The sequence below is a fragment of the Protopterus annectens genome, chromosome 8.part0, assembly GCF_019279795.1.
Source record: "Protopterus annectens isolate FY-2018-M chromosome 8.part0, PAN1.0, whole genome shotgun sequence".
NCBI lineage: Eukaryota > Metazoa > Chordata > Ceratodontiformes > Protopteridae > Protopterus > Protopterus annectens.
In genome coordinates, this window is record NC_056741.1 from 1,810,103,754 (window position 1) to 1,810,130,950 (window position 27,197).

Consider the following 27,197-nt stretch of genomic DNA (forward strand, 5'->3'; position numbering starts at 1 on the left):
TCTATCTGAAGGGGGAACTAAGAAATTATCCGGGCACCTGGGGATGGGCTCGACGGTGTCCAGTTCCTTTCAAGCCTGGCAGTAAACAAGGTCAATAAGTTCATCTTCCAGGGGGTCACTCAAGATGTAGATGGTCCAGCCCTGAAAGCCTCCAGGAACCCCAGTTCCTCAGGAGAAGGAAATTGGGAAGACCAGCCACCCTTCTATTTGAGGATTTCCAGGATATCCCCAAAGGAAACATCATCAGGGGAATCATCACAATTGGTGTCTTCCATGAGAGACTCCATAGGAGAGTCTATGTGCCTCCTCTTACATGCCCTTTTCCAAGGGACCTCCTCTGTGGGGTGTTTGGCAGAGGTATTGGAAGAGGGGAGGAATCCGTCTGGGGAACATGTGTTCAGGCTTCCTGCAGCTGGCTGACTTTGAGGAGAATAAATGATGGGCCTGATGTGGGGAGAGAGGTAGGATCCGAGATTTGAGAGGACAGCTGTCTATGCAAAGAGAAAGCCCTTTCTACTACCTGAAAGCCTGATAGACCCAGGGAAACCTAACCCCCTTCCTTGGAGTTGAAGCAGCCAAGGACAGGAGGTTGGGGCCAAACCCAGATCCAAGCCCGCTGGAGAGAATCGGACCTGAGCTGTCCAGAGCTGAGGCACCAAGGGGAAGGGATGGATCTGACAAAGTAGGAGCCAAACCCAACCCCTCAGACCCAGCACTGACCTCTCATATCCAGGAGCCATTCTGATCCTTAGGTTTCTGAGCAGGGCTGGTCAGGGATACTGTCGGAGTCAAGGAAGGGAGCTTCCTTGGATCTGATGGTGACTCTCTCAGGGAACTGGATCCTGCAACTCAGAAATCATAGTTCTGATTGGAGGAGGAGACAGTATTGGCTGGGCAGGTGCATTCATGGATGTGAGAGTAGACAGAGTTGGCAGGACCACCATCTGGATCTGAGTCCTGAGAAATCTCCAAATCATCCTGTCCACATCTATCTTGGTCAAGCTCCTTGAAGATCTGGATGATGTTGGGGATGCAGGCCTTGAATGTTTCTGTGGGGTTTAAAATAATTGTGAGAGCAGAGCTGTAGAAACAGGTTTTAAAACAAACTCCAGCGACTGGCCCCTAGCTGTCAGACCCAAGGGTCTGGGATCTGAGTAGGAGGTAGATGGTAAGGGAGAGCTGGAAATGGTACTCATTCCTGCCAGATCTGATGAGGCCTGTGGATCTGAGGGAGGTGCAGTGGTCTTCGGATCCAAAGTCTTCTGTGTTTTTCAACTGGCTCTGATGAGGCACTCTGAGACTTCTGGAGGGCTTGTTTCTTGGAATCTACTGGAGCTTTTTTGAGTTTTAGAGTGGACTGAGCCCGAGAAGAAGAAGAAGCTGGAAATAAGCCTTTAAGTATCAATTTGTTGCACTGGTTTGAGTGGTCCCTGGGGTTAAAGGTGGTGCATATCTTACAGTTTGACTTGAGATGTTCAGGCCCTAGCAGTAAACGCACTTCTTGTGGGCATCAGAATTGAGGATTTTATGCCCACAAGAAGTGCATTTCTTAAAACTGGTGGGTTTCTCTTTCTCAGGCATTTCCACAAATGGTAACTCTGCCAAAAATAGAATAGGTTCATAGGTGTGTACTAGGCTAATGGCCCTGGAGCCTATATAAGCCTATCCCAAGAAGATTATCTGGCATCATGCTGCCCAAAGTTAGTTCCCAGTGTCCCTGTCAAGCAAGGCCACTGAAGTGATCCCCGGGGTGAACTTCCTATTGCTCATCCACTCATCAAGATTTCTCTTAAAGAGGGCCAGTGAAGTTCTCTGCTTGACGTGAATGGGAAATTTGTTCCACAGTATGGGAAGTCTCTGTGTTAGGAACCTGTCCCTCCAGCATGTTCTGTTTATTGTGGCAATGAGGTTTAGGGCCCTGGAGCATGTGGCATGGAGGGATTGGGATTTTTTTAGGTGCAGCATATCTAGCAGCTCTGGGTCAGACATGGTTTTGTAGGTCAAGCAGAGATTGCCTCTAAGTAGGCGATAAGAGACAGAGTATAGCTGGAGTTTTTGTAGCCTGTCCATATAGGGCATGTGTCTAAGGCCTAATATCCCCTTAGTGAGGTATTTTTGTGGCCTTTCCAGTTGTTGTAGGTGTCTAGTGAGGTACATACCAAATGGGGCATTGTATTCTATAATAGGTTTAATGAGGGATGAATAGAGAGGGATTATGACCTCTTTCTTCCTGGATGAGAAACCTTTTGTAATGAGATGTGCCACATAAAAGGACTTTCTGACTACAGTGGCAAAGGAGAGGTTGCTGTCAACCTGTGTCCCCAGGTCTGTTATCACACCTTCGGTGTTTAGTGGACTACCACCTATGTGGTAGTTCATGGGCACCAAATTTTTCCCAAAGAGAATGACAATGTACTTTTTGGCATTGAGCTTAAGGCCATGGTTCTGGCACCAGTCATTGGTGTCAGTGAGGCTTTTTTGTAGAATGTCTACATCAGTTGGAGAATCAATAATGGCTCCCAGTTTGCAATCATCTGCGAACTTGGTTAGCCAGAGTCGCTTTGTGTTGGCTTGAACTTCAGAGAAGTAGATGCCAAACAGGAGGGGACCTAGGACCAATCCCTGTGGGACAACACTTGTAACTGGTCGGTAGTCAGATTTGGAGTCCATTACTTTCACAGTGTGGTTTCTATCAGTGAGCCAGTTGGCAGCCCATCTTATGACATAGGGGTTTATGCCTAGTTTAGTGAGTCTATCTATGATTCCTGAGTGAGGGATGGTGTCGAATGCCTTGGCAAGATCTAGGTAGGCTGTGTGAACTACCTTGCCCTCAGTCACAGCTCTGGTGACAGACTCGAAGAAGTCTATCAGGTTGAGCAGGCATGATCTACCTTTCACAAACCCAAACTGCATGGGGTCCAGAGTTTGGAGATTCCCTATGTCTTTATTTATAAGGTCCATGATGATGCACTCCATAGCCTTACATATCAGACTCATCAGACCAATGGGGCGGTAGTTCCCAAGGTCTGTAGTCACTCCCCTTTTGTGGAGTAGGATGACCGTAGCAGTGCACCACTCCATAGGAACAAAGCCTGAAATGAGGCTGTGATTGAACAGGGTACTCAGGTGTGATGCCAGTTCACTTTGTAATTCATGTAGAACACAGAATAACCTAAGAGGTTAATAAAGCTATGCACTCCAACAAAACTACCTTAAACTAAGCTAGTTAAACAAGTACTGCTAACTCTAAACACACATTTCTTTTTATTATATATATATAGATTAGATATAAATTTAGATGATTTTAAAACTATAAGGAGAGGAGAAAAGAGAAGTGCCAGTAAGGCATGAGGCAAGGCAAACCCAAACACCAACGATAAGCTAAAATCAATAAGAGGGAGGAGGAGAGTAAGAAATGCTAACTATAATATCAAAATAGCAAAGGCCTAGCTAAATATTATCAAGAAAATAGTGGAAAAAGTTCAGCTCTCACTGTACAAGTTTTTGATCAATCTTGTCACGATGACAGCAAACAGGATTTGAGGAGTTAGAGATGGCATAGAGCATTATGGGTAGAGGGAGGAGCTCAAGTTTTAATCCAAAGTCTTGTATATTGCCAAGTTGGATCTGAGAATCAGATCCAAGGCCCATTTGTGAGGAAAAATGAAAAGAACATCAGATTCTTAGGTTTTCTGTGCATTCTTAGTCTTCTAACTATAATTTTTAAAACAGCTCTTCTTGAAAAGTTTCACACTCAGCCAGTCTTTTCTTCATTTCACCCTCTGATTTTCGATGCTTTATCAGTTCATCTTAATAGCTAGTTAAAGCTTCTTCTATTTTTTCAAGCCTTTTGTTATTTGAATTGATATACTGGACGCCATCTCCAATACCAAAGCTGAAGCTTGAACTGCTTTTTGCTGAACAGCAACCTGATTCTTCACAAGTAGTGTTTTCTCTTCACCTTTTCTGGTTGATTTTCTTTCAGTTTCTCTAAGTTTCTTCTTTGCTGGCAGCCGGGCAGTGTACTTATGAGCTGGTAACTGGATTTTACCCAAAAAGACAGTTTGAGTTCCTTTTCTCAGTTTCTGTTTTCACAGAGGGAGAGTTTAAATTAACCTACTGATCAGTGTGCAGCCATCCTGGGAATCCAGAACCAAAAAACAAAACCAAAGGAAATCAAGCTGCTTTAATAAAATCCAAGGACAATTCCACAATAAATAATTCCAGTAAGTGCTTTCATCTGTAATAAGACTTCTTCAGACTGGAAGTTAACATTCAAAAACACACATTTAAATACTTTAAAAGTCACATGACCACATACTTAGTGTTTTAACCCTTTACGTTTAAGTTGCATAATAAAATCTTCTCTATTGTTCAGACCGGGGGGTAGCAAGCATTGAGTCTAACCTGCCAACTATATTCCAGCCACCCCAGGTCATCTTCTGGATTAAATTAATTTTCTACATTTTTTAAACTGTCCACTACAAGGAATTTAAAGTTAACTTTGCATGAACCATGTTTGTAATGCTTCCCCCGGGCATTCCTTTCATCCCCAACAGAAACTGCATATTTATGCTCATATATTCTTTTGTACAATTCTCTTGTGGTTCTTCCTACATAAAAAGATTTACATCCTAAGCAAAAAGTGACATAAATGACATACTTAGATGTGCATAAAAAGACCCCATTGACAGTTATTTTAACATTATTCAGAGTACATTCTGTTTATTCTGTGAACAAATCGTTACAGATATTACAGTTGTAACACTTAACCATTCTATTTCTGTCTGACCTGACTTTAGGTATAGTCAACTTACTTTGAAAAAAGTTTTTGAAACTTTTCCCTCTTTTTTGAGTAAAGAGAGGCTTATGCCCTATAGTTTCTAGTAACTCAGTTTGTCCCCCAATTTCCAATAATTTATTATTTCTTTTATTTTCCCTAAGTCCAAACTATTCACAATAGGCATTCTCACTTTTTTATTTTTATTTACTCTACTTTCTTTTCTGTTTCTTGTGCTTCTCTGAGTTGTAACTTTAGTTTTAATATCTGTGACTAATATTTTTCGATAACTTCTTTGATAAAGTTTATCACAAAAATTGTCACTTTCTATATCAAAATCTTCTTCCCTTTTTGTCAGGTCACTAATCCTTAACAACTGTTCTTTTGCTACATTTTCCTTGGTCTTTTGGGGGTGCATGCTACGCATTATTTTGAACTTATTTTTTTAAAATTGTGGTTCCTAATTTGCTCTTTTCCTTAAAGACAGTTCCATCCAATAAATTTATTGTTGTTAAATTAAATTGGCAGGTAAATTCCAAAAAAGTACACACACTGTTGATGTAGGTCTTAAATTCACATAAGACCTCTTCCGTTCCTCTCCAAATTAAGAAAACATCATCAATAAAATTATAGAATGCCACAATATTATTTTGATACTTACTATGTAATATATGAGTGGTTTCCCATCCATACATATCATACATATACAGACCGGCATAGCTGGGGGCCACTGCCGCCCCATTGCCACTCCATTTGTTTGATGAAAAAAAATCACTATTAAATGAGAAGAAATTATAATTAAGAATAACATCAAGCAGTTCTATTAGTATTCCTACAGTATTGTCAGAATATAACTTAGATTTAATTAATTCAAGCCTCACTGTCTCCATGCCTTCCTCATTAGGTATTACTGTATACGGTGATTTTATATCCATAGTTACCAGTAAGTTGCTTTGTTCCACATATATTTCTTTGATGTTTTCCAAGAAATCAAACGTGTCTCTGATATATGTACCGTTGTTAACCACTACCCTCTGTAAGTGTTTGTCTACATAGATAGCCATACTTTCCGTTTTGCTATGTAGACTTGACACTGTAGGTCTTAGGAGGGGGTCATTTAGCTCTTTATGGATCTTTGGAATTCCAAAGATCCTGTTTTTTTTGAATTCTTGATAGTAAAGTATTTTTTAGTACCCTGAGTAATTCTGGCTGTATAAAAGCATTCTTCTACTAAGGAATCAATAAATGAATAAGCTTTCTTAATTTCTTTGAATGACACTTTTTTATAAAAATTCACATCAGACAATAGGTCATACATTTTGTTTTCATACATTGTTCTGTCTGGAACAACTAATGCTCCCCCTTTATCAGCTTCAAACACTAATAACTCATTTTAATAAAATCAAAAAATGTGTTTTCTCTACTACATGTTATAGTAATTATAATTAGATTCTTTTCAAGTGCTTCAATAATTTACAATTCACAACTATTCAGGAACATTTCCAACTCTTTTTTGAGGGGTGGATTAAATGTACTAGGTTTACAGAAATTTTCTTTCTGATTTTCAGTAGCTTTAAAAAAGAACTTAAAGTTTAACTGTCTTACATAGTCTCTAATACTGTTAAGCACTTCCTTTTTTTCTGCCCTTCTGGCAGGCACAAAATTCCACCCTTTAGTTAAAATATAGCATTCTTCCTGAGAAAGTTCATAACTAGATAAATTCACTATTTTAAAAGAAACAGTACCTACGTTTTCCATCCTTTGTTCTTCTTCCAGTTTTTTATCTGTCTTCTGTTGTTTATATATATCTCTTATTCGATGAAGAATCAGTTACTTGAGCCCATGTCTTGTTTCCACCTTTATTTTGCTGATAAACATACATAGGCTGGGTGGAAACTGGTCTAACTGCTGTTTCTTGTGAATTACTGCAATTTTCTCCACTTATTTTTGTCATAGCAGTATTTTTATTTTGATGCTTATGAGCATCAGAGGCACTTGATAGTGTCTCCTCTTGGTTCCATTGTTAATGCAACAAATGCTCTAATCTCCTAAATTCATTTGCTTCACTGCTGCCGTTTTCCACATCTAGTTGCTCCTGCCTGCCTTCATCCTCATTCTGAACCACAAGGCTGCATGCAGAAGCCACGCCTCCTTCATAGTCAGCACAGTCTCTCTCATACTTTTTATTTTTCCTTTTGCACAAAGCTTCATTAAATTTAATTAGACGATCTTGTATGGCACACATCTTTGTTTCAAAATTGTCAAGCGAAGTAGTCTGCTTAAGTTTTTTAAAATCAGAGCGGATTTTTTTCATTTAAAATAACCATATTGTTTCTGTTTAAAGAGACAAGAAGCTCCACATATTACAAACCAGCTTTCTAATTAATGCATTTGTCCATAAATTATTAGATATAATCATTTCCATTTGTCACTCTCAAACCCTTTGGTACCATTTGAGTTCTAAGACTGTTTTCAAAATAAATATTGTCCCATAGAAGCCGTTTGAGCTTACTTATGTCTCTTTCTAATTACAAAAAAGCATCAGTCAAATTAGTTCTGAACCTCATTTCTGCTGTTTTCTTCTGAAATGGATTCAAGGGTGGTGCCAGACAACCTAAAAGTACTTCATCGCTCATGTTGCTCCCAGCACTCATAGAACTTTGTCTTACAATAGATGTACTTGCTGTCCCTTCTTGATTTTAAAATAAAGGAACCATTTGGAGTGGCATTTAAAACACATCCAGCAGGCAGTGACATAAAGCCAGATCTAGAAGCAATAGCTTGATTTGACATATTACTGAACTCAAAGCCATAGTATAGTAATTATAACTAGATTCTTTTTCAAGAGCTTTAATAATTTGCAATTCACAACTATTCAGGAACATTTCCAACTCTTTTTTTAGGGGTGGATTAAATGTACTAGGTTTACATACATTTTCTCTCTGTGTTTCAGTAGCTTTAAAAAAGAACGTAAAGTTTAACTGTCTTACATAGTCTCTAATACTGTTAAGCATGTCGATTTTTTCTGCCCTTCTGGCAGGCACAAAATTCCAGCCTTTACTTAAATATAAATATGCAGTTTCTGTTGGGGGTGAAAGGAATGCCCTGGGGAAGCATTACAAACATGGTCCATGCAAAATTAACTTTAAATTCCTTGTACTGGACCGTTTAAAAAATGTAGAAAATTCATTTAATCCAGAAGATGACTTGGTGTGGCTGGAATATAGTTGGCAGGTTAGACTCAATGCTTGCTACCCCCCCCCCCGGTCTGAACAGTAGAGAAGATTTTATTATGTATCTTAAACGTAAAGGGTTAAAACACTAAGTATGTGGTCATGTCACATTTAAAGTATTTAAATGCATGTTTTTGAATGTTAACTTCCAGTCTGAAGAAGTCTTATTACAGATGAAAGCGCTTACTGGAATTATTTATTGTGGAATTGTCCTTGGATTTTATTAAAGCAGCTTGATTTCCTTTGGTTTTGTTTTTTGGTTTTGGACTTCAGTCTTAACCAGCTTTTAGCTTACTGTCTGATTACTGCCATCTTGGAAATCCAGGTCATCACTATATTAAAAGGTTGGGGGGGGGAGCTCTAAAATGCACCCCCATAGCATCTGTAACCCCATGGTGTCTTGTGAATAGCGGTCCCCAGCTTAATTTAGTTATTACTGGGTAGTCTTAGTCAGCTAGGATGTGTTGAACGGATGTAGAAAAAAAAGACTGAATTTCTATCCAAAATTGTTTTTAGTTCAGGTAATCATTGGATGAGAAGGTTTATTTACAAAACTCTAAAATGCATCTTACATCATCCAGAAATCTTATGGCTTCTGGGGGCCTAGCAAACCTCGAGTTTAATATGGCTATTTCCATTGTGTTTATTACAGTACACTCCTAGTTAATTAGGATATGCTGAAAGGATGCAGGAAAAAAAAACAGAGTTGAAGATTAAATCTCTTTCTTTGATCATGTTTTTTCTTCAGCAATCATTGGATGAGTCTGCTAGCAAAAAAGGGTAAGGATTGCATATTGATGTGTTTAAATGTCATTGAGCTAAGGGAAAAGTGGTGATTCTTAGTGGAATAGGTAGACCTTTCAGCTTTGGTGAGAATGACACATTGGTGTTCTCTTCTGGGGATAAAGTTATTGTTCTACAGGTCTTTCTGAGCATTTTTCTTCTGTGAGGGTCATCTTCACACTTAATATAATCGACACATGGCTCACTCCACCTCAGAGATAAGGGAAAATCTCTCTTATAGTCACCAACAGGGAGGGGGGCTAATCAACCAAGAGGTTAAAAAAAATACAAGCAGTTTCTGGATAGTTAACTTACTACCAGAATATATCGTGTACAATTGTTTAAATTTTTCTCATTTCTGGAAATGATCCTTTGTAGTAATGTTAGATTATAATCATTTCACAAAACCTCAGTCTTGGCTAAGAATATATAATTTGTTTTTGAAATTTAGGAATGAATCAGATGCATATATGAGGACTGGTTTTGAGTGGTGACTGTTTCTTTTAGCAATTAATCTGCTGTAGTGAGGCTTTTCAGAGCCACATTGAGAGAGTATAACATAGCTTTGTTGGAATGTTAGAAATAGGTAAATGCATTGTGGTCTTCATTTTTCAGGTAACCCCAGAAAAGATGCATTGCTGTCTCATATCAGGGATTTTTGGTTTTCAGTTCTGTACTCTTACTGAGCACTCTGGCATTTACATCAGATTAGCACCTTTTGTGGAGTGCTTAGATTTCTTTTTCCTTTGAGGGAATCCATGCACTCTGTTCTCCTTGAAGTGACTTTATTGTGGCCTTTATTCACTAAACGTACTTGCAAAATGGCTTTTAAAGCATGAATATCAGCAAATGACAAAAGTTATACTCTTCAAATCACAAGCAACTACTCACCATCAGATGAGAATTCAGCAGAAATCTCTCTTTTAACTGACAGAAATCTGTGTTCTCTCCCCGATTAAATGATCCATTATAAACCACCAAGCATCATACTGTTTCAGGTCAGAACCTCAACAAAAATAGAATGGAGTGAGTACTGGCCTGAAGATGTAGGGACAGAGTTTCCACCAACATGCTAGTGACTTGAGTTCAACTAGCAACCTGTCTATAGAAGTGAAAAAGAGCTAAGCAGTCTAGGCCAGCCTCTCTTTTAAAGGAGGGAAATGTAGGTATGTGCATGTTTTAAACCCTCTGGCACCCAACATGGAAACATTTCAATTCCACTTGGTGGTAGGTCGCTGTGGGACTAGGTACAGTATCAGCAGGCAGTGAGGTACAAATTAGCATAAGGCAGGCAGGCAGGAAAGATTGACAAGCTAAAGTCATTAAGGCAGGAGCAAAAGCAGATTAAAGCAAGGTAAACTGACTTACACAAATAACACTTTACTTTATCATTAAATAAGTATATAAAGAGAAAGCATTCCTGTATCATCAAATGAATATCTTATGTAAAGTAGATGTTTGCATTAAAACTGGGTAAACTAGCTTTATTTATTTATTTTGTATTTAATTAAACTAGGTAAAGGGAGAAACTGAGAAGCTCTGCTTTCCAAAATCTTTTAGCAGCTAATCATCAAATGACCCCCTCACCTAGCAGATTTTTTAAATATTGTTTTATGTTGAGAACCTCTACTATTTAAAAAGAAAATGAAAAGAAACTCTACTATTAGTATGCTTCTAGTATATTTTGAAAAGAGTGTAGGACAGGTTTCCTCTGTTCTACTTTATGAATAAGTCAGAACAGACGTACTAATGTGATGATGTTTTTTAAGCTTGTAGTGAAGGAATTTAACAGGCGCATGGGGAGTTTCTTTCCAATAAAAACAGCTCTTATTTATCTCTCACAAGGTAAGGTAACAGATAATGGACTTTGCATAATTCTTACTGCACTTTTGTTACCTTCCACAAGAAAACGCCACAAGTTAAATGAATGGCATGTTACACCGTCATGCATGCTGGCCAGTGTGGATACCTGAGAATTCACAGGTGGGTACACACCTTGAGTACTTACCCACATAATAGCATTAAAAACTTTCTCCATTTCATTTCTGTTTTTCTAATTGAACAAGATGCTTTACAGAACAGAAACACATTTAAAATATAAACACAGTCTAGTTTTATTATACTACAGTACAATAACTATCATTTTTTTGCCATAGATGTTATAGTCTGATGGGTTTTGTGCATCAGCCTCTGCACCCAGCATGACCCAGATTGTGCTGCTAAGTAATATCAGTAAAAGTCATAGTCAATCATAAGCCTAACTAAACAAAGAACAGAGTGCCTTAACTTTGATGCATAACTATTCCAGACAGGTTTTAATTAATTTTTTAAGAAGAAAAATGTGTAAGTGCTATGGGTATGTTACCCTCTGGAAAATATTAATTCATATCACCAGAATAATATCACTAAGAGAAATGTGTCTACCTTTATTGCTCCAGCTCCTCCCCCTTATTTCACTTCTGTAACTTTACACCGTCCTTGCTTTTTCTGTCTCCTCTCTCTCTACTACTTCTGTTATCTCTGTCTCTCCTCTCAGGACGTTTCTCTCCCCTTATCTAGTTCCTTCCTATTAACTAAAAAAAAAAAAAAACTGTAATTGCGCATCCACCAATTGCACTTGGTCCTGTTCTATAGTCACTATCTGTTAACATGTCTCAAACTTCTGTAGTAGTCAATTATTAAAGTGCTCAACTGTCAATGGAAACCTTATGCAAAATAGTATGAAGTTGTGAGTATATCTTATTCTGATTGTATGAAATAGTATGTACATGTATGTGTAGAGCTTTTGTGTATGTAATTGAATGTAAATGTATGTATGGAGCTTTTATCCCTGGGTTTTCGCTGAAAATAGGAAGTTCTTTACCTAGACAGACTATTCCAGTAAACAAATGTCATAAATACATTTTATGCAATAACACAGCAAGACAGAAATTTCACAGCCTTTTTGAGTCACATATGAATGGTATGATACAGTATAGATCCCGTATTTCTGCTGTGTATGTATTTTTTAAAGTAAACTGAACATGCAATAATCATTGCTTTCTAGATCATGGAGAAAAAGTTTATTTGTCAAACAGCCTTACCAACTGCACACAAAAAAAAAACCCACAACAGACACACACAAGGAAAAAGCACAGCACACTCAAATGCTTTTTAAAATGTACTTGTTATTTCTGCATTGAATAACTAAGAAACAGATGAACAAAAGCATTGCGAGCTGCACAGATATATTTACAGACTACATGTAATTATGCCTGCTCTTGTTTTTTTTTTTCTTGTTCTTTTTTCTTGAAATTTTAAAGGTTTAAATGGGATATCAAGAAGTTTGAACCTGACTTTACCATCACTCCTGTTGAGGGATACATCTCACCTGGAATGGATGTAATCTTTGATGTGACATTTCATCCTCTTGAACTGAACCAGGATATCCGGTATGAAGGACTAAGCTGCATGATTGAAGGAAGCAAACCCCTTAAACTCACCCTAAATGGATCATGTGTGAGCATCCCCACAACCAAAGAGGTAATTATGTCTTATCCATAAGGTTGATTCTTCAAGAAATGCTATTTTATTCCACAGATTTACTCACTCAGGAAATAATCTGACCAGTACAATGATAATTTCAAAATAAGCAAACTGTAGAGTTTAGATATATTTTTGACTGAGAGGCGAGGACTAGTAGAGATTTTGAAAGAGTCTTCCAATATGAGTGACAGGAAGCAAAACTATACATAAATTTTAAATAATGTGAGGTAGATAGTCCACTAAGACAGAGGAAGGCAGGTTACATCAGCCAGTTACACATTCAAACTTTTAATAGATTATTTGCATTTTTTTCTATTGCCTGTTCTATATACTCATATCAGGTTCATAGGTTCATAGATTAGTACTAGGCTAACTACCCTTGTGGGCCATTTCAAGCCTAGCCAGTTACCCCAGGTGAGAATCAAACCCTGCATCTTGTGTTCATAAGTTAAACACCTTAACCATTATGCCATCCTCCCACCTAAAGTCATTTCCTCTCACCAGTGCTGGCCTGGTTTGTTTTTTGGAATTTTACCTTTCATAGATTAGTACTAAGCTAACTGCCCTTGAGAGCCATTTTAAGCCTAGCCAATTATCCCTTGTGAGACTCAAACCCTGCACCTTGTATTTGTGAGGCAAACACCTTAGCCATTAGGCCACCCTCCCAATCCAATTTTGGAAGGATCTCTGAGTACTATATCTGAAATGCCATCATTTTTTCTAGGCCATTTTTGTCTTCATGCAGGTAGTCATCACCCCTCCTCCAAATGGTCTTGAACCATACCTGTCAGCTTTCCAGAATTTCTCAGAATGGTGAGAGTTTTTTGCCTCATATTTATGGTCTGTTGCTCATAAAATTTGTGTTTTTCTGTCAAATCATTGAGGACTGAAGTCACTCAATAATAACACATTTGAGTTTCAGACTTTATATCCTTGAGAAAGTGCATGCAAATGCAACTTTTTTGTTTGTATAAGAGTAGTCTTTAAAATCTGTTCCTGATTTTGGGAGTTTGTTCCCCATTATCTAGTCACCACATTGGGAGACTCTGTTGTGGTGGTGAGAGCTAACCAAAACATGACATTATCCAGGTAGCCGTGGAGGTGTTTTATGTCCACATTAGCTTCATCAGATAACATTTCTAATCAAGCTCTAACACTTCCCCTAGAGGGTGTAATGAACACCCGTGTCACTTTGAAAGCCTAGTACCCCCTACCCTTGTATGTGAGTGCTTACTTCTGCATGCTGATGAGGGTTGTTGTCACTGGCTAGGTAAGCCAAGCCCACATTTTTGGTTAACATTTGCAACTTTTATCATCTGCAAGCCTCCACTTGTGTATGGTGAAATTTCCAAGCAGACCCCTACTGCCTCTTCCCTGTTATTGAGTTGCCTGTGCTCGACAATCCCTCCTAAACGCCTTGCTTCTCCCAACACCTGAACTGTTATTCAACGTGGGTCATCTGTGGTCATAGTCAGGACGTTAATCTCTTTATGTCACACAGCTAGGCAAATGTCATCAATTTTTAAAAGACCCTTGATTGCAAGTTGTTACATTTGCAACAATCGCACATCAACTGCCACCATTGTCAGTGACTGTAAGCATTATTTCCCTTGGCTAGGAAAAGCAGTGGGTCCATATTGCACCTAATGCAGCTCTAAGCCAAACAGCTAGGCTTTTACCTCTCTTTCAAACTCCTTCAGTCTTGTGTATAGTTAGTATTATGAGCCAGTAAGTGTTCTGAGTTTGCAAGATACACAACAGAGGTTATAAGTAAATACAACAGAAGCAGAAGACTAATTACTGACTGGCTTCTTTACTCTGCTGTAATGTATTGATTACTACAGAAAAGGAGCCAAGTTTCCCCTGATTCTTTCCCTGCTGCCTCACACACTGCATCAACAGCAATGATTGCTCACTGGAAGCATTCCTACAGTGGGGTTAGGCCAGGCTTAGGGGGAGGATGGTCCCCCTGTAGTATAAGGAAGTAGTAGTCCACAAAAATCACAAAAACTGATGGGCCAAAACAGAGCCACAAAGATGATAGAGTGGACTGTTGAGGATAAGAAAGAAATTACGTATTGCTACTATTATGCAAGGAGCCCAGAATTTCTTGACTGAAGATATACAAAAAGATTGAGAGAGAAATCAGGGGAAAGAAAAATACTTGCACAAGAAAAACTGTTAAGAGCTTCAGTCAATTCTGGGCACTTTGCTGGTGCTGCAGAGAGCACTACATCTAACACAAAAGATTGAAACAATACTAATTTCATGAATTTTAATCATACTTTACTTAGGAATGGGGTCCATTCCTGTCATGGTATTAGAAACCCAAAAGACTTGGAGAAGTTAAAACACTTAATTTATATAATTCCTGTGACAGATGCATATCAGACAGCAGTTTTACAGTGTACACGATTGTCAGTGTATGCAAAACTGTTTTACACAGAGACCGGCTCTTAAGCTGGAATACATTTACTCATATTTGACGTTACAAAATGTATGCTGCACCCAACTTTTGGTGGTATAAGCACTCATAGCTGTTCTGATCTATGTCAAACCATGCCATTTCCAATTGACCTTTAAAGGTTAAAGGAAACACAAGTTGAAGAATATATATTGTATTTGATGTTGTAGTTTTACTCAGATCACTACTACCCAAATGAAAGGTAATTTTTTAAGTTTTGTCTTAGTATTTATTCAGCTATCCAAGTGACAGCATGAAGAGTAGCTCTGCATTTACTCAGTATTACTTAGTAAACATAACACCTTGGTGTCAACTGAACCAGAGTCCTTTGAATCATATGGGTGTCTTATGATAAGCTCAATATCTTAAAAAGCAGGAGCCCCTAAGATGGCATCACATGCCTTCTTAGTTAAGTCTGTCATGGAGCTAGGAAATCCCTTCACTTGTCCTTCTGGAATACCTGCTGAATTTACAACCAAGTATCCCTCATCTTACAAGGAGACAGTTCAGTTAGTAGCCATAAAATGCTACAGGTTTGTATAGGTCATCTGAGGTCCTAATGCATCCTGCTTATGACTTCCCACAGAGAAAAATGCAAAGACAGTATCAAAACACAGTGACCACTCTGAATGATTTTGATTACTTTGTTTCTTTCACTTCTAAAGGCAGCTCAGGGATTTTACAGTTCAATAGCCCTTACCCACCACCACCAGAGAATACATTTTTACATCCATTTATTAACCAGGTAAAGTTAGTTGATCTCGAGACACATGATATTCAAGGGAAGATTGAGAAAATCAAACCCAGGATTGCAGACCAAAGGTCTTTAGCTGCTTATATAGCCTTAGACCTCAGTGCCATAATAGCAGCACAGCTTTAGAGACTTTAAAACAGCACATTACAGATAAAAGAAAAACTACTAAGATTAAAGTTTTCACTATTTATAAACAAATGCTTTTGGTTATGTGCATAAATAATTATAACATTTTCTTAAGCGCTCCATGCAGTAATGTTACATTATATATAATGGTGGTGTTTTGAGAATCCTTATGTACTGGAAAAGAGCGTTTTTATGAAGTACTGTATGCACTGTGCAATGGCATTTCCACTCAGAAGTGTAAATATTTCTTCAACTAGTACATTTATAGGGTCACTTTAGTCCAGGAACAAAAATTGTATAATATAGCATTATGGGCTTAAAATGAAACAGGTAAAAAATAAAAGTCCCCCAAAAATTAGTATGACACAAAAAATGATTAAGTAATGGATCACCATATTTATGAACACAGTCTGCATACCCAGAGCTATATTATGGTCAAATGGGGCCCTAAGCAGCCCCCCCACCCCACCAGTGTCTCATTACTTGACTGCCTCCCCGGTTACCATAAACACTTTTCAAACCTGTCATTGTGCATTCTACTTTCTTCTTTACTTTTACAATGATTACAGAAATTTGGATTTAATTATATTATTTAAAACTTTAAAACACACACACTAATTGCCATTTGCTAAACAAAACAGCCTCATATTGAAAACAGACTTAGCATGAGCAACAGTAAACATCTTTTCCCTTGAACTCAAATTCATTAAAAACGCATCTCACAGCTCATGAACTACAAGAGATGTGCTGATTTTCATAGCAAACAGATATACAGAAGCACTAATTATTGGCTACGTGAAGGGTGCCAGCAGTTCAAAAGACAAATATGTAATGTATTTGCTGACAACTTGGGGCAGCCTACTGGATGCAAGTGCCCTTTATCAAGGGCAATCCAGAAGTCACACAGTAGGCAAATAAAGTCTGCGAGGATCAAATATTGCACTACAGAAGCAGCTCATTAAAAGCTCGTAGTATTACTCATCCATACTAAGTAACAGACAAATTGCTGTAGCTCAATACAGTGCACTACATACCCATATGCCTGCAAAAAATAAATTAAAAATATATTCATAGTTAAAATAGCCCCGCAGTGGTGATGCTGCGGTAGCGTTGTCGCCTCACAGTAAGACGCTGTCCGGTTTGATTCTCAGCTATAGCGTCTTCTGCGTGGAGACATGCGTGAATGGGCGTACCTTCATTGAAGGTTGTGTGTCAGGGCTGGTCACTTGGCACGTAAAAATCAATTACCAATCATTAGCGGACCGGAGTTCCGCTGTGGCAGCCCCTAACTGGGAAAAGCCGAAAGACACAAACAAACATTCATAGTTAAAATATTAACATTAAATTTGTAGTCATCATGTTGCCCAGTTTATCCATAGCCAAGTAATAAACACAATGCTAACAGTGAAGAACAGTTGAAAACTATGCCCCTTCACACACAGACACAAAACCATTAGTCACTTGTGTGACTTTACACCTCAGGTATCTGCTCCAGATCAGGTGAGTGAATACATTTGTAAGTACTGGGCCAGAAATGTATGTTAGCTTGCTGTTATCAGAACTACATGGTGTAACCTACCTCCTAATTTCTTAGCTCAAGAATGAGACAAAGACCCCAAAAAATCAGGAATAGATTTTAAATATTTCTCTTATTTTTTTTTTATTTATACTTAGTTGATCAGGTTAGTCCCACTAGACCACTGTCCTCTTTTCAGGGAAGATCTAAAGTAATATTTGTAGTAAAGAGAAATTTGGCCAGGGCACTTACCTTGCTATTGATAAGTGCTGAAGGATCTTTTACAGCCCCCCCCCCCCGCGTTTCCATCAACTCAGACACAGCCTCAGTTTACTAGCTTATCCAAATGATAGCACACTCGAGTACAGTACATCCCTTATGCTGCACGATAGTATCAGCATTGAAAATTAATCCAACTACTAGGTGTGGGAATAGAACCCACAACCTTCTGATCTTCCAGCATCAAAGGCAGGTGTGCTATTTATTGAGATACTGAGATGATAACCATTTGAAATGTCAGGACACCTGCTAGCAAGTCCCAAAATACAGAGACTGAATGACCAAAAGATTAGACTTACATACACTAAGTCCTAGATGCCATTTCTCAGAATATTCCTTTTTCTCCAAGGTATCGTGGTCTCGGAGTTAGTATATATAAGTTCAGGGGAGCTTCCCTCCCCTGCAAAAATAAGTTTTAAGGTAAAGAGCTATTTTTGAGATTCGGTCTTCCTGTCTTTTTGTTTTTTTTTTTTTTTTACAGCTTTTCATCACTTGGCATTTTGAGTGCCAAAATTTCAATAGGGAGTTTACTGAGACTGCTGCTTGCATATTTAGAAAGTTGCTAGAGTACAAGTTTTGCATAGTAAGTATTTCTTAAATGATTCACATACCTGGTGTTATTTAAGGACCAAAATTCACATAAGTTTGCCAGCAAGTCACAAACTTTACAATGAACAGACTAGAATACTGCTCAACATCTCTGTTTAATTCTGGACAGAGCCAAAAACAATGGGGGAGGTGGGGAGCAAAGGTCCCAGAATGGCCAAATTTTAAATATTGTTTTCTTTTATATATTTGTTAACCAGGTAAACCCAGTAGTCACAGGACAGGAGCACTGTTTGAGTGACTTTCTTACAGTAGGGAAATAGAGAGGAAAGGATTCAAACCATGTACTTTTGACTACAGCAAGTAGTTTAATAACTCAGGACATTGAGTGCCAGACAACTCTAATTTACTTAAAAAGTAACAAACCATTTGATGCATTAACATGCATTTTCTGATCAACAAGAATTATAAAACTGCAGTAACTGGCATTATTAACTAACTGCAATCCTAAGTGATTTGTCAAACAATGAACAAGTTAAGGAAGGTCTTAGGAAGCTGCTTTTCTATATTCAAGTTTGCAGGGTTTGAGTCTTTCTATTTCTGTTTGTCTACTGTGTGACTCAGAAAGTTACTTGATAGACAACCTGAATAGTAAATGTAAAAAACAGCACAATAATGCTGTGCATGTGAGCAATAAATGATAAAAAATAAATAAATAAGACGCACTAATAATGTGCAAAACATCATAGTTATCCCATAGCATCATAGACAGTAGTTTGTGGATGTTTCTGAACACGCTCCCCCCCCCCCCCACACACACACACACACACATTACTACAAACTGGGCAGCTTGGTACCACTCTTCTTTTCCATGCTCTATATATGTTGCAAAGCCATGCTGCTGTAAAAGAAAAAACATTGCCAGATGCTGCCATGCTTGATCTCCCATCCTCCGTGTACGCTAAAAAAAAAAAAGAATCCAGTGCTGCTGCAACCTTGATCTCCTGTTCAGTGAAAATCCTGCAACAATGCCTGGATGTCTTTCATTTGCATGCAGCAGCTCAGTCTCTCTCATTAACTTGCATTTGAGCCAATGAGATTGGAGCTGTTGCACAGTAAACAGTTTGTAAGGGCAGCAGCAGAAATTCAGTTTCAGACATTCATAAATTAATGTTCTGTGATGACAGCAGAATAAATTCAGTTAGTTTCAGACTTTTTTTTAATTAATATTGTGTGGCCTGCCCCCCACCCCCACCCCCAAGCACCAGGGCCTTAGGCAGCTTCCTAGGTCACTTTGTGCTGGACCTGGCCCTATGCACACCATTAAAAGGGACTGACATGTTGTACATAGTAGAGTGATCTAATTTGGGCATAGTTTACAGACTTGGATTGCCCCAGCATTAAACCTGCCTGCACATGTAAAGCTCACACACAGAGGTGGTGAGGAAACATATATGACATGGTTGCTTTCAGTCATGTGTCACTTTCACTGACATGCTACATGGTCCCCAATAATTTCCATGCTCCCACTGTCACACAAAAAGAAAGAAATGCAGTGTATATAGCAACTTGTTTGATTTTTGCAGGTACATATTGGCTCACTTAGAAAATGCTGTTGTGAGCAAACCAAACTAACACCAGGCACAAAGTAAATACTGCACTGTCATTACTCAAGAAATGATTACTGCAGTAGCAGCATGGCGTAATGCAAAACTAATGGAGAGAGAGAGTCAGAGATGCTAAGAGGCATATATATATATATATATATATATATATATATCTATATAGGTTTACCATCAAAAGATAGAATTAACGTTCGAACATGGGAATGCCAAATGGCTGTTGGGCAATTCCTATGTTGCTGAATGTTAATTGAACGAGAGTCCTTATCAGTGAATATCACTGTGCATTCGCTGATAGGAGCTTGATGTTGTGAGTAGAGATCATGGTACAGCGCGGATTGGGAAAGTCATCCCTTTCTTCACTGTAGTGCGATCTTGGAGTTGGAATATATAGTTAGCAGGGAGTGCAGGGGGGCTTGCCCCCTGCAAAACTGTGAATTGCAGGGTAGTAGCTAGACTTACCTTACCTCCTATACAGACTTTCCGTTCAATATTCGATGTAAATGTCGAATCTGATGAATTTGTTCATCAGATTTGACATTTACACCTCATTTATATTCATGGATTCGACGTTGTGATTCAACCTTAAATACGTTTTTGATAGTAAACCATATGTAAATATTTATACATGTAGAAAGATATAGATACATCACAGATGGATTTTGTCAGTATTAATACCTGTCTAACCTGCAGCAGGGAATGATGGACAGATTATTTCAGTGTCCAAGTCATTAAAACTAATGTTTTATAAAAATATATTTACCAGAATAGCAATGTACTACTGTAACACAGCCAAGGGATCCTGGAGTCTGCTTTCTGTAGTACAATCTTCTTGTGTTAGTGACCTGTGTTACTGTATTCTTAAAACTGCATGCAGCATGAGCTTCTGTGACTTTTACTGCAACCCTGAATAATAATAACTAAGCAACATAAAGAGAAAACATATTCTTTACATCTCCACAAATGGTTATACCCAAGAAGGGTGCTTACTGGCATATATATAATTAGTTAAACACTTGCCAGGGGGTATTATTAGAAAATGTATACTAGTTATACTGTGATGATTAACAATAAAGGACAGGGATTTGTAATCCTGTAGTATTGGAACTGATTAAATCAGAGTGACGCTTCCAGGTGCATCTGTAGTTAACTCCTACTGACATCTCTAGGTGTCAAATATTGCTTGTTCATATTTGCATCAATAATTCCAAAACCATGCTATATACAAAGTTTTAAAATATTTCATCTTAAAGCTTACACAATATCTAACTCAGCTGCATTAATATTTAACCTCTGTCTAGTGCAGGTAAAGAGATTAAATGTTTTTATGATATTAATTTATATAGATATAATTTTCACATTTTTATAAATATCTTAACAGAGTTACATGGACAGAACTCCTTCGCCTCATATGAAAGCTCTCAGCTAGGTGAACAAAATGTTGCTGACTGTATTTGTGTAACTTGAATGGTTGCTGACATATTGTAAGTTGTTTACAAAATATTACAAATGTAGTAGTTACTGTGTTTACTGTGACTTATAAAATTCAGTTTAAGATCTAGAACCAAAATACTACTACCAGTGTAAAACAGTAATTGAAGGGTTTGCCATTTATACTTCCTTCATATCCCCTAGGGTTCCAGAGATATGAACATTTGTTTGATTCTGTCAAAAGGCTTAGGCTCCACCCATTGGAAGTTATAATGCAGACTTTTTGAGCTCCACTGGAGTGAATGAGATAGGCAATGCAAGTCATAATCTTGGATGCTCAATTATGCAGGTTTACTGTACTTCATTTACATGTCATTGTGGGGGGTACTGTTGCTTGGAGGATTGTAACTGGCTTCTGCTTGTTGACTCTTTTACAACAACGTAGATTGTACAGTAATGCTTCTGTGCATGGATGCAGGATCTAAAACCCCTCACAATGTAATTAATAATTTAGTTTAAGTCTTTCTCCTATGAGGAGTGTAAAGATGATCCATTACTCAGGCATCTTGTTTTGAGCACTCATAAGTTTTGCAGGAAGACTGGAACATTCTGACATTATTTAGGTACAAATTGTCTGCACTTGCAGTAACAGAATTACTGCCTAATGTAGAAAGAATGAACTTGGTCTGTTAGCCCTTTATAAATGACGGATGTCCTTTTATTCCCATGTTGCAGTATTCATAACGTGGGGGATCCCCGCCTAAGTAACCTGAACATCCAGCTAGCATACCAAAGACTTAACTATTGCAAGGTGCTTGCGACGTTGTACATAGAACAGCAGATGTCGGCCATAAAAGTGACATTTGCATATACCATCCACAGACCTTCTCTGCCGCCAGTGTGAACGACAGCTTCCACCATTCATCTGATTGATGAAAGTTTTCTACAATTCAGATAAGTGCCCCCGCTGGGAAAAACTTTTATTATGCTTTTGCTACTGCATGCTTGCTAGAGGTTAATGTCATCTATGAAGGGCAAGTGCCACTGTGGAAGAAAGATTCCACACAAAGACAACCACAACCAGTGTCTTTTCTGTCTGGGTTCCAATCACGGCTACAAGGCTTGCACCATCTGTCAGGCGTTCATCCCTAAAACACTTCACAGTCATACGTCTGCCTTTAATATATATCTTGAAAATCAGAAACTAAAGTGACTAGCGCTAGGTATGGAAGGTACTCCAGGTCCGTCTGGTGAACCCCTGAAGAAAAAGGTGAAAAAGGTAAGGCCTGAATCTTCTGATGTACCTCTGATCCCAGACGTCCCTCTTGAGGCCAGTGAAAGACCAGAATTGCATGCAGTGTCTGGTCCTCCTCCTTCGGCAGGTACTAACTTAGAAGTCACTAGGAAGGGTTCTTCAGCATGTCCACAGAGGTATCGCAGATATCCGTTATGGATGGTAAGGGGGAACTGTGGCTCACTCCTTTAAACTTTCCTCGTAGTACCTCTCCTGCCCCTTCCATTGAGCTTTTGCCAACATCAGCTCCAGAGCCTAGGCCTACATCACCCCTTCCATCCCAGTCAAGGGTAGGCCTTTCTCTCAAGAGGAAACACAAACATGAACATGTGTTTCCCATTCATGAGCCTTGTCCGGACTGGCAAACCTTTTCCCAAGGGATTTTGAATGCATTTCTGGCACTTAGGCTGCCTGCTTTGCAACCACCTACTCCAGCATCTCCTATATCCCCTCCACCTAGGAGTACATCTGCTGAACAAGAGGACTCTGAAGAAGATGAATCATCTTCAGATGAGTTCCTGGCCTACTCCGCTCAGATAGAATATCCTCTGGATTATGCCTCTCCTGAAGTTGATTCCAATGGTGGAGTTTCTCCTGAAGAGGATATTACATTTGGAGATACTATCTCCAGATTGAGGGAATTTTTCAAGTGGGATAGCTCCCAGGTTTCTGAAGTACAAAAGGGGTACTATAACCTCTTACAAATAGATTATCCTGCTCCTTCAGCCATTCTGTCTGTTTTTGCCAACTTTCCAAGATGCTTTTCTTGCAGCATCAAAAAACCCTGACTCACAACCTCCTGCTCCTAAAAGGCTAGACGGGTTCTATAAAGTCCCTGAAGACAGTAGTTACCTGTACAAATGTCCTCTTGCAGACTCAGCTGTGATCTCTTTCGTTCTCTCTCTGCTTATAAAAACACTAAATTACTGCCCTCCACCAAATTCTTGCCTCAGAAAAGGACAGTAAAATGATGGGGAGAACTGGGAAAAGTTTACACCTCTTCTACAGCCATTAATTATGAGACACACGTCTAAGTATGTTCTGGCCCTTCCTTCACAGGCCTCTAAACTGCTGACAGATCTCCCAGGCACTGCAGCAAAATACCAGCTTTCTTAATTCTTGGCAGTTTCTTCCCAGGTTACCAGGCATTCCATAAAATGCAGTTATGACACAGCTGAAGTGTCTGCAAGATTAGCAACATCTGGTTCTATGCTCAGGATATTCCTGGTTGAGAATGCAGCATTTGCCTTATGATTTTTAAGGCAAAACATTAGGATGCATCACTGGGCAACACCACCCTATTTGATACTAATGCTGCAGCCCTGTTCAAATCCCTTCAAATGAAAGGAAAAGAACTTCACGAACTTAAACATATTTTTGTTTCCCCAGTTCCTAAATACTATAGGAACTACCCTTCTAGGCCTAATTTTGTAAGGAAAAACACCCGGGCCCATGCAGGAAGATGTCTCCTAGATGTCAGCCATCCTCAGCTCAAAAGGCCCCCTTTTCAGACAAGCAAGGTAGTCTGTGACTAACTGGCAACTTTCTCAGAAATACCTCTTCTTCAGCACCTGTCTAGTTTCCTTTCAAAATGGACAAGCATTACCACAGACAAATGGGTCCTGTCTGTTGTCCAAGGAGGTTGCTACATGACTTGGAAAACCACTCCTCCCTTCATGGGGATTCCACAACCCCCAAAGGACCAGATCCACCTTTTCCCTCAGGTCATTCAAGACTTGCAAATACAAGGAACCGTTCAGGAGGTTCCCTCCTTAGAAAGAGAAAAAGGGTTCTATTCCAGGATGTTCTTAGTTCCCAGGAAAGATGGTCCTTGGAAACCAATTTTAGACTTGTCCCAACTCAGTAGCAATCTCTTTCTTCAAGTCCCCACCTTCAGGATGCTTACTCTGCAAACTGTTTTCACTCTTGCTACTTCAGGCTTACCTGGTTTCCTTAAACATAAAGGGATGCACACCTTCACATCCCCATCCACCCTCTATTCAGTAAATTCTTAGATTTTCCTGTTGCTTCCTCTCATTTCCAGTTCTGTGCTTTGCCCTTTGGTCTCTGTATGGCTGCAAGGGTACTCACAAAGTGTTTGGCTCCTGCCATTGTCTTTTGCAGACTCCAGGGAATTCTCATCTATCCTTACCCAGACGACCTGCTCTTTCAAGCAGAATATCCAGATACTTTGCTACAGAACCTTCAAACCACCATCTATTTGCTCTTCAGTGTGGGATTCACCATCGACTACAGCAAGTCATCCTGTTTTCCTTTTCAGGACCAGGTTTTGCTAGGTTGCAGGATAAGTACAGACCTTATAATGGCTTTCCTGCCTTTGCAAAAGGTGCAATCAATGCAGACGTACTTCCAACAGTTGCTTCCTCTGTCCTCTCTGACTGCCAGGGAATTCTTCAGGATGTTAGGGTTTATGGCTTCGGTTATACAAATGCTGCTCCTAGCCAGACTCCACATGTGAAAGTTCGAGTGGTACCTGAAAACACTCTGGTCCCAGCATGCTCATCCATTAGAGTTTGCCCTTCTACTTCTTCCTTGCCTAAAGAATGAATTGCTTTGGTGGATTCAACAAATTGTTCAGAATCCAGGACTCCCCCTCAGCTACTTCCTCCAATTAAAGAAATGTTCACAGATGCCTCAAATTTGGGTGGGGAGCAACCCTTGGGAACCTAAAGGTCCAAGGCCTGTGGTCTCCCTCCATAAGGAAGCAACACCTAAACATCAAAGAGAGGAGGGCTCTGATCCTGGCCCTTCAGGTCTTCTCTGCTATCAGGCCCTTTGAAGCTGTTCACAAACAACAGCACAGTTTTGTTATATGTGAACAAACAGGGGGGGACAAAGTCTTATCTACTTTGCAGATTAGCAGTACAAGCTTGGGATATTGCTCTTCAAGTAAAGGTAACTTTGACAGCTGTTTATATTCCCTCAGCTCAAAATGTTCAGGCAGTCGCACTGAGCAGATCCATAACACATGCCCATGAATGGATGATGCACAGGGATGCGTTTCTGGACATTCTTCACCTGTGGGGTACATCTCAAGTAGATCTCTTTGCCTCCCCTATGAACAGACAACTTCCAAAGTTCTGTGCCAGAGTCCCTCTGGTTTGGAAGGTGGACGCCCTATCATTCTCATGAAAGGAGATGTTTCTCTAAACACTCCGCCCCCCCTCCTGAAAGTCCTGCTGAAGATATAGGACAAACCAAAAATCTTGTTGGTAACCCTCTTTTGGCCAATACAGCATTGGTTTCCTCTTCTTCTGCAATTAGCCAAGGGCAATCATTATAAGTTACCTCACAGGGTGGATCTACTCACACAAGGCAAGAGATCTTTTATTCACCCACATTTAGCATCACTGAACCTGACACTGTGGGTGACAGACTTCTGATTCCTTTTAGGCACCTTTTCTCTGAGGGCATGTTTCTAGCCCTGCAGGAGGCCAGGAAACCTAATACTAGGAGATCCTACTTGTCCAACTGGAAGAGGTTTTCCATCTGGTGTCTAAATAAGAACCTAGTCCTTTCTTACTTGTGTGAGCTGCTTAAGGCTGGACTGGCTTATTCTTCAATTAAAGCCCATTTATCAGCCATTTCTGCATGTCTGCCTTTATCCCCCCTTAGCTTCTAGACTAGAGGTTGAACTTTTCTTAAAAGGCATCCTTCACATCAGACCTCCTAGGAAACCTTTTCCTCCTCCCTGGGACCTAAAATTTGTTTTGGAAAAACTGACCCAGGCTCCCTTTCCCTTTGAGCTTGCTGCCTCAGCTTCTCTAAAATTCTGCACTTGGAAAACTGTTTTACTGGTAGCCATTACTTTTGCTAGGTGAGTTTCAGAATTCTAGGCTTTAATGGTTTCACAATCCTTTCTGATTTTTCACAAGGATAGGGTTGTCCATTTGTACCAACCCTTCCTTCATGCCTAAAGTGGTTAATGACTTGTCCCTCAATCAGTATATTCACTTACCCACCTTCTTCCTTTCTTCTGAAAACTCCAGTGAAAGGGTGTTGCACACCCTGGATGTACAGAGACAACTCAGATTATATTTAGATAAGACGAAATACATTACAAAGTCTTATCAATTGTTTGTTACCTTTCACCCCAGGGCACTATGAAAACCTGTCTCTAAACAAACTATTTCATCTTGGATCTCTAGGGCAATTTTCTTTTACTATGTCTCTTAGAGAAAAACTCTTTCTTCCTCTGTTAAGGCCCACTCCACTAGAGTGGTAGCTTCCTCTGCAGCCTTCTTTAAAGGCCTGGACACTTGTTTAGACTGGAAGCAGCTTGGTCCTCTGTCCATACATTTACAAAACACTACAAACTGGATTCTATCTCCAGATCCAGAGCAGGATTTGCTAGGACAGTTCTGCATGGCTTTATGGAGACTTCTTGTGCTCCTACCCCCACTTCTTACTCATGAGCCTTGGTATTCTCCCTCATGTTATGAATACTGCAACATGGGAATAGAAGAATATAAAATAGTTGTGTAAAATCTTACCATAACCATAGATGTCCTTCTCTTCCATGCTGCAGTATATTATCCCACCCTCCTTCCCCCTTGATTCATGCTCTTCTTTGGATATTACTTAATTGCCTCTTATCCCTGGACTGGTGTTCTGACCTAGGCATTCAGTTCTGAGGATGGTATATGCAGATGTCACTTTTATGGCTGATGTTGGCAGTTCTATGTGCAGCATCACACGTACCTTGCAGTAGCTTAAGTCTTTGGTATACTGGCCGGATGTTCAGGTTGCCTAGCCATGGATCTCCCACATGTTATGAATACCTCAACATGGAAGAGAAGGGCATCTATGGTTATGGTAAGATT

General features: G+C 39.4%; 1 protein-coding gene across 1 annotated transcript in view; it reads left to right on the plus strand.

The window, feature by feature from the left end:
• The window catches only part of HYDIN (HYDIN axonemal central pair apparatus protein), a 6,673,197-nt gene that overhangs the window by 6,182,864 nt on the left and 463,136 nt on the right, over window positions 1-27,197 (plus strand). Inside the window, exon 79 of the mRNA XM_044079523.1 lies at window positions 12,099-12,318. Within this exon, the coding sequence (XP_043935458.1) occupies window positions 12,099-12,318 (220 nt within the window). The remainder of the gene's footprint in view (window positions 1-12,098; window positions 12,319-27,197) is intronic.